Here is a 12,744-nt window from a genome sequence, read left to right as displayed (position 1 = left end):
GCCGAGGGCACACAGGGTGGGATGGGCTCTGTGAGCGCTGGCAGGGACAAGGCACCTCTCAGGAGGGGATGTCCAGGCCCAGAGAGATGCTCAGGGAAGCAGAGGGGGCTGAACAGAGCACTGCCGGGGCAGGAGGGCACTGTTGGTGTGTGGGAGGTGCCGGGCACAGCTGGGCACGGGAACACTGTCCTGAGTGCCCAGCTGTCTCTGCCCTCTCAGGCACAGCACCACAACATCTTCTCTTGTTTCTGCACATCCCTGATATTGTCACTGCTACCTGGGGCTCTCAGGGTGACTCTGGAATTTGCAGCAGCTGAGTCAGGCACTGCCCTTGGCATTCCTGCTAGGCAGGGGTGTCCATGGGAATGGGCTGTCCAAGCTTCCCTGGGACCTGTGGGGCTATGGGCAAAGCAGTCCATGGGAAAGGGGAATGAGCTGAGCCCCTCCCTGAGATCCCCCCATGGGCACAGCCTTGGATCTCCTTGCTGTGCCCTTCCCAGCTCTGAGCTGCCCTCCTGGGTGCAGATCTGTGCCAGAGCCTCTGGGAGCTCCCTGAATGTCCCACGGGGAAGTGCAGAGCTGCCACAGCTGAGGAAATGCTGCTGGGCTGGCCAAGGGAGCCGTGAGTGTCCTTGGAACAAGGGGGTGCTGAGACCTTGCCCAGAGATCTTTGGAGAGGCTGAGACATTCAGCGATCCCTCTGCTCCGGGCAGGGTCTGGTTTATCCCAGGGTGAGGTGGGAGTGTGATCGTGCTCTGATTGCAGCCAACGGTTTTCCCAGAGCAGGAACAAGGGTAGGTGCGTCCCAGCAGGACAGTCTACAGGGAATGGCTCACGTTTGGCTCCAAGCAGCCTCTCCTGACTTGTCACTGTCCTTTCTCCATGAACAGGTGCCCATGTGCAGCCACAGCAAATGTCCAACAGCAGCTCCATCAGCCACTTCCTCCTGCTGGCACTGGCAGACACGCGGCAGCTGCAGCTCCTGCACTTCTGCCTCTTCCTGGGCATCTCCCTGGCTCCTCCTGGGCAACGGCCTCATCATCAGCGCCGTAGCCTGCGGCCACCACCTGCACACGCCCATGTTCTTCTTCCTGCTCCACCTGGCCCTCAGCGACCTGGGCTCCATCTGCACCACTGTCCCCAAAGCCATGCACAATTCCCTCTGGGACACCAGGGACATCTCCTACACAGGATGTGCTGCTCAGCTCTTTTTCCTTCTGATCTTCATGTCAGCAGAGTATTTCCTCCTGACCATCATGTGCTACGACCGCTACGTGTCCATCTGCAAACCCCTGCACTACGGGACCCTCCTGGGCAGCAGAGCTTGTGCCCACATGGCAGCAGCTGCCTGGGCCAGTGCCTTTCTCAATGCTCTCATGCTCACAGCCAATACATTTTCCCTGCCCCTGTGCCATGGCAATGCCCTGGGCCAGTTCTTCTGTGAAATCCCACAGATCCTCAAACTCTCCTGCTCCAAATCCTACCTCAGGGAACATTGGGTTCTTGTGCTTACTGTCAGTTCATCGTTGTGTTGTTTTGTTTTCATTGTTTTCTCCTATGTGCAGATCTTCAGGGTCGTACTGAGGATCCCCTCTGAGCAGGGACGGCACAAAGCCTTTTCCACCTGCCTCCCTCACCTGGCCGTGTCTCTCTGTTCCTCAGCACTGCAGTGTTTGCTCACCTGAAGTCTCCCTCCATGTCCTCCCCATCCCTGGATCTGGCCCTGTCAGTTCTGTACTCGGTGCTGCCTCCAGCCCTGAACCCCCTCATCTACCGCCTGAGGAACCAGGAGCTCAAGGCTGCAGTGTGGACACTGATGACTGGATGCTTTCAGGAACATTAAACTGCTGGCCAATTACTGCAAATTACTTGTAATAAAAGTCATCTTTGATACTTCTTGTTCTTTTCCATTTGGAGGTTCTTTTTCTTTGTTTTACATTATAATGTTGTCCACAAGGAAATGTCATTGATTGTGCCATTTCTCATCCTTTTTCTCTCCACCTTCCCTGTGGCCCCAGACTGTGTCAATTAGGGTCTGTGCTCTTGGTGGCTTTCCAGGATCTAAAGGATCTCCCAGCAGAGTTTTCTGCAGAGATGCTCTTTTGTTGCCTTCTCTGGAGCTGCAGCAGCAATGTCTGTGTGCAGCGCTGGGGCAGATCAGTGCTGGCACAGCAGCTCTGCTCCTGCTGACCACACCATTCCTGATCCAGGCCAGGAGCCATTGGCCTTCTTGGCCACCTGGGCACACGGCTGGCTCATGTCCAGCCTGCTGTCCATCAGTCCCTGCAGGTCCCTTTCTGCCTGGCTGCTGTCCAGCCCCTCTGTCCCCAGCCTGTAGCACTGCAGGGGTTGTTGTGGCCAAAGTGCAGGACCTGGCACTTGGACTTGTTAAACCTCACCTTGTTGGATTTGGGCCCTGGATCCAGCCTGTCCAGGGCCCTCTGCAGAGCCCTCCTTCCCTCCAGCAGATCAACACTCACATCCACCTTGGTGTCATCTGCAAAGATGTCCTTTGTTCCAAGGGGCCCTCAGTGTCACAATGTCCCTTTGGTTACACCAGGCCCTGCACTGTCACACTGGGCTCCTTGGTTCCATGGGCCAAAATGTGACAATGGACTCCTTGGTTCCATAGGACCCCAAAATGTGGCAATGGACTCCTTGGTTCCATGGGGCTTCACAGTGTCACAATGTTCTCGTTGGTGCCGCAGTTTCACAGTGGCCCCTTGGTTCCATGGGGCCCCAGGGTGTCACAAAGGCCCCATGGTCACATGAGGTCCCACACTGTCACAATGCTCTCCGTGGTTCCACAAATGCCCTCAGTGTCACAATGGACTCCTTGTTTCCATGAGCCCACACAGTGTCACAGTGGCCTTCCAGATTCCTTGAGGCCCCAGAGTGTCACAGTGGCCCCTTGGTTACACAAGGTCCTGCAGTGTCACAATGTCCCCAGGGTTCCATGAGGCCCCGCAGTGTCAGAACGGCCCCTTGGTTCACTGGGCCCTGGACTCTCCCAATGCTCTCCTTGGTTTTGCAGTGTCACAATGGTGAAACCCCTCGGTCACACGAGGCCCCGCAGTGTCACAATGGCCTCTGTGGCTCCACCAGGACCCAGTGTCACGGGGACTCCCTGGTTCCATTTGGCCCCAGAGAACCACAATGGAGCCCTGGTTCTATGGGGCTGCACAGTGTCACCATGGTCCTCTTAGTTCCACGAGGCCCTGCAGGGTCACAATGGCCCCAGAGTGTCCCAATCATCACAGAATGACAGAATCAAATAGGTTGGAAAAGACCTTTGGGATCATCAAGTCCAACCAATGCCCTAATACCGCCTTGTCACCCAGACATGCCACTGAGTGCCACTGGAGAGGGACAGTGACTCTGCCACCTCCCCCCTGGCCTGCCCATTCCAATGCCCACTCACCCTTTCTGTGCAGAACTTCTTCCTCTTGTCCAGCCTAAACCTCCCCTGCTGCAGCTGAAGGCTGTGTCTTCTTGTGCTGCCCTCCAGCAGATCCACACTCACACCCAGCTTGGTGTCACCTGCAAATTTGGGGATGGTGGGCTCCATCCCCTCACCCAGATCATCGGTGAAGATGTTAAACAGGACTGGGCCCAACACAGATCCCTGGGGACAGCACCAGGGACTGGACACCAGCTGGGTGCAGCACCATCCCCACCCCTCTCTGGGCCCAGCCTCCAGCCAGCTCTTCCATCTCCCAGCCAGGAGGGAACCTGCCCAAGCCGTGGGCTGCAGCTTTTCCAGGGAATGCTGTCACAGACAGTGTCAAAGGCTTTGCTGAAGTCCAGATGGACACATCCACAGCCTTTCCCACATCCACAGGTGGGTCACCTGGTTATAAAAGGAGATCAGGGTGCTCAGGCAGGACCTGCCCCACTAAATCCACGCTGGCTGGCTCTGACCCCTCGGCCATCCTGTGGGTGCCCTGTGGTGGCACTCAAGGTGATCTGTTCCATAACCTTGCCGGGCACCGAGGTCAGGCTGACAGGCCTGGAGTTCCCCAGATCCTCCTTCCAGCCCTTCTTGGGGATGGGCTCACACTGGCACCTCCAGTGCTCTGGGACCTCCCTGGTGAGCCAGGACTGATGGTAAATGATGGGGAGCAGCTTGGGGAGCTCATCCACCAGCTCCCTCATCCCCCTAGGATGGATCCCATCCCCTCCCATACACCTGTGAGCATCTGAGTGGCGCAGCAGGTCAGCAGCTGCTTCCTCCTGGATTACAGGGGGCTGTTCTGCTCCCTGTGCCCACCTACCAGCTCAGGAGAACTCTTGTCCTGAGGACAACCTGTCCATATGTTGAAAATCGAGACAAACAAGATGTTAAGTAGCTCAGCCTTTTCCTTATCTTTAGTTACTATGTTCTGCACTGTTTCCAATAAAGACTAGAGGTTAGCCTCCCTCCTTTTGCTGTAAATTTTTTAATAAAAACATTATTTAGTCATTTTACAGAAGCTGCCTGGTTAAGTTCTAATTAAGCTTTCATCTCTCTCTTTTTCTTTCTGCATAACCTAACAACATCCTTAAACACTTCCTGCATCACCAGTCCTTTTTTCCCAAGTTCCCACAAAAGCTCCATGGGCAGCCAGGCCAGTCATTTTCCTCACCAGCTCATCCTTTGCCCCACTGGGACAGGCTGCTCCTTCCTCCTTAAGATTACTTTCTAGAAATGTGTCCATCCTCCCTGGACCCCTTGGTTTTCAAGGGCTGTTTCCCTTAAAAAAAATCAGGACATGATTCGAGACTCCCTAAATCAGCATCCTAAACAGGCCAAAGTCTGCCCTTCCTATTTCCAGTGTGGAAGTTTTGTTGCTGCCCCTCCTTCTTTCACAGATCATTGAAAACTTGATTATTTCATGGTCACCGTGCCCCAGGCAGCCTCCGACCCCCACATCTGCCACCAGCCCTTCTCTGTTTGTGAGCAGCAGGAGACAGAGCTTTCCTTGGGAGTGGAGTGTTACCAAAAATTCGGTGAAACAGAAAACTCCTTAACACCAGTGCAGCATTAAGAAGCAGCATTCTTTATTCAGCCGGATGCACGGGGGATCACTCCTCCCAAAGCTGAGCATGCTGAGTGCAGGAAAGTTTCTGTTCATATTCTGTATTTGGCACATATATTCACTGATTGTGCTGGACTAAACACACATCTGATAGTCATTTCCCCAGAATCATTAACATATTTCTCCTCCCCTTTTGCATGCCTTCTTCTGTCCCGGGGGTCTCTCTGGTGGTCCCTGGTGGTCGTGGACCCCAATATTCCAGTGGGCGTTGTGTGGTTTCCATAGGCCTGGGGTTTTGGAGAACAAGCTCCAGGTGTCAGCTCAGCTGGTGGAGACAATTTATCATCTGGTAACATGAGGTCACAGAGCAGGCTGTGACATCACAGAGTGGGTTATGTGAGGTCATCAAGCAGTGATGGCATCCTAGACTGTCCCTGTAACATCAGAGCTGGCTGTGACATCAATGGGCAGACTATGACATCAGAGACCAGCTGTGTGACACTAGAGAATGGGCTGTGACATCACAGAGCAGGCTGTGACATCACAGAATTGTCTGTGACATCAGAGACCAGCTGTGTGACACTACAGAATGGGCTGTGACATCACAGAGGGGCTGTGTGACATCCCAGCAGGGCTCTGTGAGGTCACTGGGTTGGTCACTCTGCCCCAGCTCCCCCTCACAGTTTCTCCCAACCAGTCCAATGCTGTTCATGCCCAGCAGGGTCCCTGTCCCCCGGCATCACCCTGGTCCACCTGGAGCCACAGCCTCCACCAAAGGATGTTCCACAGGATCCACCCCAGAGCCTGACATGGGGACAAGGGGCCAGGGCTGTGTGACCAGGACATCAAGGACATGGATTATCCAGGTCCCTGTGGCCTGGGTTGGGTTCCCCAGGGCAGAAAAGATGTCTGGCAGCTGGAGTAGGGTTAGGGAAGGGCCTCCAAGGTGGGGCTGGAGCCCCTGGGCTGTGAGGCGAGGCTGAGGGAGCTGGGCTTGTCCAGCCCGGAGCAGGGAAGGCTGAGGGGCTCCTCATCGCAGCCTGGCAGTGCCAGCGAGGAGGGGATGGAGAACACAGAGCCAGGCTCTTCACCGGGGCACCTGGTGGGAGACAGAAGCCAATGGATGGAAGGGGAAAGAGGGGAGATCAGCCAGGCCAGGAGGAGATGAAATGAGTCAGGCTGATTTCAGCACTTCCTCAACACCAAAAGGAGCCTGACCTCCCTTCTCCATCCAGCACTGAGAGCTTTGAAAATCAGGAATTGTTTGAACTGTTTTGACCCACTCCAGGATGAGCATCCTGATACAAGAACGTAATTGTGCCTATATCTATCACAGAACCACGTTTGTCTGAAATTCATTCTAACATGGAAATCACTTGTGGATGCTGGACTCATCAGATGCTGCTGGGATGTTGCACATAGCTCAGGGAAGAGTGTGATTGTTATTAAATTGTGTCCTGTTCAACTCTGGTCTGTTGGCCATGAAGAGAAACTTTCTGTGCCTCTGAGTCTCACCAGTTCCTGACCCCCAAAGGACACAAACCTGATGAGTTGTGGTTCCCACTCCAGTGGTGGCACTTGGAGCTCCCTCCATCCCCAGAGCAGAGCTCCCTTGTCCCAGAAAGTCCCTGGCAATGCAGGGATGAAGGAAACAGGACAGGCTGTGGGGATCAGGGGCAGGGCACAGCCAGGGATTTGGGGTGGCTGTGAGCCCAGGGCAGGACCCGGCCCTTGGCCTTGGTGAACCTCATCCCATTGTCCTGGGCCCATGGCTCCAGCCTGTCCAGATCCCTCTGCAGAGCTTCCTGCCCTCCAGCACAGCCACACTCCCACCCAGCCTGGGCTCACCTGGAACTGCCTGAGGGTGCCCTCGATGGCCTCGTCCAGACCAGCAATAAAGAGATTTCACTGACCTGGCCCCAGTGCTGAGCCCTGGGGACACCCCTGGGTGTGACTCCATTCCTCAGCTGCTCTGAGTGCCAGCGCTGGGATGAGGGAAATGGTGGGGATGTGTTTCAGGAATGCAAAGGGCCCAGGCCTGAGCCCCAGCCCCTGGCAAGGCAGATCCTGTCCCTCCCTCATTGCTCAGGGCTCTTCCCGGGATGGGCACTGGCATGTGGGGATGGGCAATGCCAAGGGCAGGACCATGGGGCGGCAACATGGGATACCAGTGGAGACAGATTACAGGAGAATTACATCTTGGATTTACAACCAGTGGGGAAAAGACAGGGGAGGGGAGAAGCCTCGGGGACTAACCAACTACAAGAACATGGGTGACTGACAGGGAACCTTCCAGAACCAAATGGGGGTGGCTGCGATGACAGACAGGGAGGTGGGCAGCACAACCTGGATTGACACATCTATTTAAGGGTAAGAGGGGAGGAACAGGGAGATTGGCACTCTGAGGGACAGCTGAGTGGCGGGAAAGCTCAGGAGTGAACAACCTGGGAGAAACCATTGTGAGGGGAAGGAATGGGGGGCACAAGGAACAATACCAACCGAAACTTGCTAGCATTAAACTCCTAACTCATGTACTAAAACACAGGGAAATCCTATAAAAGCACACAGCAGCAGCCGTTTCTGTCCTGCTGGGAGGAATGCAGAGGCAGCTGCTGCTGCAGGCACCAGCTCTGGCCAGGCCCCTCTGTGCCCTGCCCAGGGCTGCTGTGCTGGCCTGGGGAGACAGGCTGGCACTGAGCGGACAGAGGCAGCCTGTGCTGGGCATCTCCTGCAGCCAGCACCAGGAGTTTGGCACTGCCTCCCACAGCACACTCCTGGAAAAGCTGCAGCCCACGGCTGGGACAGGAGCAGTCTTTGCTGGCTCCAGATCTGGCTGGACGGACGGGCCCAGAGAGTGGTGGTGAGCGGTGCTGCATCCAGCTGGGGACAGGCACCAGTGGGGTCCCTCAGGGCTCTGTGCTGGGCCAGCTCTGTTCCATGTTTTTATTGACCACATGGAGCAGGGGATTGAGTCCTTCAGTAGGAAATCTGCAGCTGACACTAAGTTCGGAGCGTGTGTCCATCTGTTGGAAGGCAGGAGGGTTCTGCAGGGAGACCTGGAGCGGTTGGAGGGATGGGCAGAGTCCAGTAAGTTGAAGTTTAACAAGTCCAAGTGCCAAGTCCTGCATTTTGGCCACAATAAGCCCCTGCAATGCTATAGGCTGGGGACGGTGTGCTGGTCCGTGCCCAGGCAGAGAGGGACCTGGGGCTCCTGGCCAACAGCGGCTGAACATGAGCCAGCAATGTGCCCTGGTGGCCAAGGAGGCCAATGGCTCCTGGCCTGTGTCAGGAACAGGGTGGCCAGCAGGAGCAGGGAGGTCATTCTCCCCTTGTACTTGGCACTGGTGAGGCCGCACCTCGAGTGCTGTGTCCAGTTCTGGCCCCTCCGTGTGGGAAGGACATGGAGATGCTTGAGGGCGTTCAGAGAAGGGCAACAAGGCTGGAGAGGGGCTGGGAACACAAGCCCTGTGAGGAATGACTGAGGGAGCTGGGGTTGTTTAGCCTGGAGAAAAGGAGACTCAGAGGTGACCTTATCACCCTCTGCAATTTCCTGAAAGGTGGCTGTGGTCAGCTGGGGGTCGGTCTCTTTCTCCAGGCAACAACTGACAGAACCAGAGGACACAGTCTTCAGCTGCACCAAGGGAAATACAGGTTGAATAGTAGGAAAAAGTTTTTTACAGAAAGGCTGATAAAGTACTGGATTGGCTTCCCCGGGGAGGTGGTAGAGTCACCTTCCCTGGATGTGTTTAAAAAAAGATTGCATGTGGCACTCGGTGCTATGCTTTAGTTGAGCTGGTGTTAGGGCATGGGTTAGACTCAATGATCTTGAAGGTCTCTTCCAACCCAGTTATTCTGTGATTCTGTGATTCTGTGACTCGATGATCCCAATGGGTCCCTCCCAGCTCAGCCCCTTCTGCAATTCTCACCCTTTGGCTCAGCCTTCGTGTCCCCTCGAGGCGCTGGCAGAGCTGTTTGGGGACAGGGCAGGAGCGGTGACAGCCCCAGCGTTCCCTGTCTGTGACACCCCAGCAGTGACAGCCCCAGCGTTCCCCTGTCTGTGACACCCCAGCAGTGACAGCCCCAGCGTTCCCGTCTGTGACACCCCAGTGGTGACAGCCCCAGTGTTCCCTGTCTGTGACACCCCAGCAGTGACAGACAAGTGTCAGACACAGTTACAGAGCTCTGCCCAGAGGTGACAGGGGGAATTGATAAAAAAAACCAAAAAAAACCCGCAAACAAAACCATATTAAAATAAAAAAAAAAACACCTCCCAATAAAACTCCCAACAAACAAACAAACAAAAAAAAAAACACCAAAAAAACCCCAAACAAATCAAAACAAAGTACGAAACAAAAAACCAACCAAACAAAATATCAAAACAAGAGAAAGAGAACTCCCAACCAGCAGAGTTGTTCCATCCTTCACTTGTAACATGGGCACTCACGCAAGACCTGGGGCTGCAAGAAATGAGGATTAATTGGGCACATTTGCTGGAAAAGCAGGTTTAGGACAGGCTCTCAGCAGAACTGTTCTCAGCTGAGCCAAAAAGGCCCCTTTGGCAGCTGCAGGGCCATTGGCAATGCAGAGCCTCAGGCCAGAGGGAAGAAAAGGGCTCTGAGTTCCCCTTCTCTGACACTGAACCCTGTTCCCAGCCTGCTTCACACACAGGATTCTTCTGGAGGACAGCGCACAGCTGAGAGTGGGCTCTGGCTGCTCCGTGTCGCGTGTCCTAAAGCTGCCTGGGAGAAGAAATTTGGGGTCAGCTCTGCTGGCAAAATCCCTCCTGGCACAGGGCACAGCGCCGGGAAGGGCTTTGCGTGCCGAGGCTTTGCTGCAGCCAAGGAAAGCTCCTGGCTCAGGGTCACCTTTGCTGCTCAGCCAGAGCCCCGAGTGCCCCAGCAGCAGCAGCAGCAGCAGCAGCAGGAGGGAATGGCAGCATTGCCTCGGGCTGGCCCAGGAGGGGAAGATTTCCCCAGGAGAGAGGCTCATCTTCCAGTTTTGGCATTCAGTCCGCTGCAGATGCCTCAGTTCTGGCTGCCCAGCAGCTGGACATGCAAGGCCAGGAGCTCTGTTCCTGGCCAGCCCCAGCAGGTGACAGCAAGGACAGGGCCCTGGCAGCTCCAGGACATTTGCAGGGAGCGGCTTCAGAAGCGCTGGGGGCTGGGACTGGGTGCAGAAAACGCCCTGGGGGCCTGTGCAGCGAGGCAAAAGGAACAAAGTTTCAGTTGTGGCCTGGCTAGGGAGCACCAAAATGGATTCCTTTCCATTGCCGGGTGTTCCCTGAGCCCCAGAGGAGAGCCTAGGGGGACAAGGAAAGGAGAGCGGGGCTGTGCAGGAGCGGGAGCAGCGAGAGAGCCCCGGCTGCAGGTGCGGGGCGGGCAGGGCTGGGAGGGGGCACAGCCCGGGGGTCCCGCAGAGCCTCCCTGCTCCAGAGCCGCAGCTGCGGCAATGGGACAGCTGCCGGGATCTGTGTGCCAGGGACGAGCCGCAGGCGGGGGTGCCGAGGGCTGGGCTGGAGCAGCTTTTTGTCCCGGTGCGGGGCCATTGCCGCGGGGTTGGGGTCCCTGGGAAGGCGCAGGAGCACAGCGGGGCAGGGTTGGTTTGTGGATTTGTGGTTGGGATGTTTTGTTGGCGGCCCCGGGCGGGCTGTGCGAGCCGGGAGCGGCCGGCCGGGCCCGCAGCCGGCGCTGGGGCCGGGAGCCCCCGGGCAGAGCTCTGTGCTCGGGGCCGAGCCCCGGGCGGCCGCTCAGAGGCAGCCCCGGCTGCGGGGGTCCCCGAGGGTCCCCGGGCAGGGGGCGGCGGGGGCTGCCGGAGCTCTGTGCCCGGGGCTGGGCGCGGCTGCCCAGGGAGCGGAGGGTGCAGGGTCCCCCCGTGCTGGGGCTGGCTCTGCCCGGCCCAGGGGCTGCGCTGTCAGCCCGGAGCCGCGTGGGGATCGCTCGGTACCGGCAGGGCTGGCAGGGAAACCGGCAATGGGGGGAGCACAGACGGGCAATACGAGAGCTGGGCTGTTCCAGAAGCCTGGAGGTGTTGGGAGCATGGACAGGGGGCACCCATGGATACCCCGGGACCCTGAAACAGGGACCCCGGACAGTGCTGACCCCTGGGACGCCTGTGATGCCAAAGTGGTGAGCCCAGAGAAGGGGAACCTGTGGCATTGCCAGGAGCCCCAGCAGCCCAGAGAGGGGGAGCACCAATGCAAACTTGACCCGCAGCAACCCAGACAGGGTGGGGGTCTCCAGGAGCCCAAAGTGGAGAGGCCAGAAAGGGGAAACTCAGGGTTTGGGTTTTGCTGAATCTTGGTTTTTAATATATTTTGGGGGTCTAAATCTTGATGTTTTCGAGGCTTTAATGGTTACCAGATGACCGGTGACTTTTAGAGATGGACTTGGGCAGTAGGACTCCCCTGACCCAATGTGCCCATACATTGTTTTCCCCAATCCAGGACTTCTTATTCCCAAAGCTTGGCTGGATGGAGAGGGAGGCTGCAAAAAAGAGGAAGATTCCCCGGGTCACCCAGGCAGGTGAGGAGGTAGTCAGTGCCCCTTTCCCCCCCACTCCTGCTCCATCTCCCAGCCCAGCACGGCCCCCGGCTGCAGGACAACCCCCTGATGACACCGTCCTCCTTCCCCTTCCCTCTGGCCCGAAGGCAAATCCCATCCTCTCCTTGTCCGTCCTTCCCAGACAAGGAGCTGAGGATGGAGAGCAGGGAGGACAAATCCCCACGGCAGAACCTCATGGAAGAGACCATTTTGAGCAACTCCAGGGCACAGGAATCCAACGGGGAGGAAAAGCCCTGGAGATCCCACAGGAGGAGGGGCTGCAAACCCAGCCCAGGGTGCTCCGAGGAGAAAAGACCCACCCTGTGCCAGGAAGGTGGACAGAGCTCCAGCCAGAGCTCAGAGCTGGAAGTCCATGAGCAGGTTCACCATGGGGCGAAGCCCTACAAGTGCTTGGAGTGTGGGAAGAGCTTCAGGCGGAGCAACAACCTGATCTGCCACCAGATGATCCACACTGGGGAATGGCCCTACGAGTGTGGGGAGTGTGGGAAGGGCTTCAGCTGCAGCTCCAAACTTGTCATCCACCAGCGCATCCACACTGGGGAGAGGCCCTACGAGTGTGCCACATGTGGGAAGAGGTTTCACACCAGCTCCAATCTCCTCCTGCACGAGCGGATCCACACCGAGGAGAGGCCCTTCCGCTGCCCTGACTGCGGGAAGGGTTTCAAGTGCAACTTCAGCCTCGCCACCCACCGGCGCATCCACACTGGGGAGAGGCCCTACAAGTGTCCCCAGTGTGGGAAGAGCTTTACCCGGAGCTCTGCCTTGACCAAACACCAACGGAGGCACAAGTGAGGGAAGCCCTGCGAGTGCCCCAACTGCCGGAGGAGCTTTGTGCACCACTCCAGCTTCATCCCCCATTGAAGAACTCACATTGGGAAGAGCCCTGGTGATCCCTGTTCCCTGTGATCCATGCTGGGAAGACACCTGTACCTTCTCCTGCCCCTGCCAATGACCTGATGTGGGATTGACGAACATGAGGGTCTGGCCATGGCCCTGTCATTACATTCACAACTATCTCAGGTCATTGCCAGGGACAGGAAAGGGACCCTCTCTCTCCCTCTCTCTCCCCCTTAGGAGAAGGATGTCCTTTCCCGGCAGGAGGAAATACATGGCCGGGAAGGGACAGTCACTGATGTTGAAATTTTCCCTGTAAATAGTTTTTCTTA

At 56.8% G+C, this 12,744-nt stretch overlaps 1 protein-coding gene across 1 annotated transcript in view; it reads left to right on the top strand.

Annotated features, from left to right (window-relative positions):
- Positions 1 to 12,370, top strand: part of LOC140685182 (uncharacterized) — a 338,081-nt gene extending 325,711 nt beyond the window's left edge. Inside the window, exon 6 of the mRNA XM_072936390.1 lies at positions 11,892 to 12,370. Coding sequence (XP_072792491.1) covers positions 11,892 to 12,370 — 479 coding nt within the window. The remainder of the gene's footprint in view (positions 1 to 11,891) is intronic.
- Positions 12,371 to 12,744: the final 374 nt, after the last annotated feature.

This window comes from Taeniopygia guttata, chromosome 16, assembly GCF_048771995.1.
Source record: "Taeniopygia guttata chromosome 16, bTaeGut7.mat, whole genome shotgun sequence".
Classification (NCBI taxonomy): domain Eukaryota; kingdom Metazoa; phylum Chordata; class Aves; order Passeriformes; family Estrildidae; genus Taeniopygia; species Taeniopygia guttata.
This window is presented reverse-complemented; position numbering and strand designations above follow the sequence as displayed.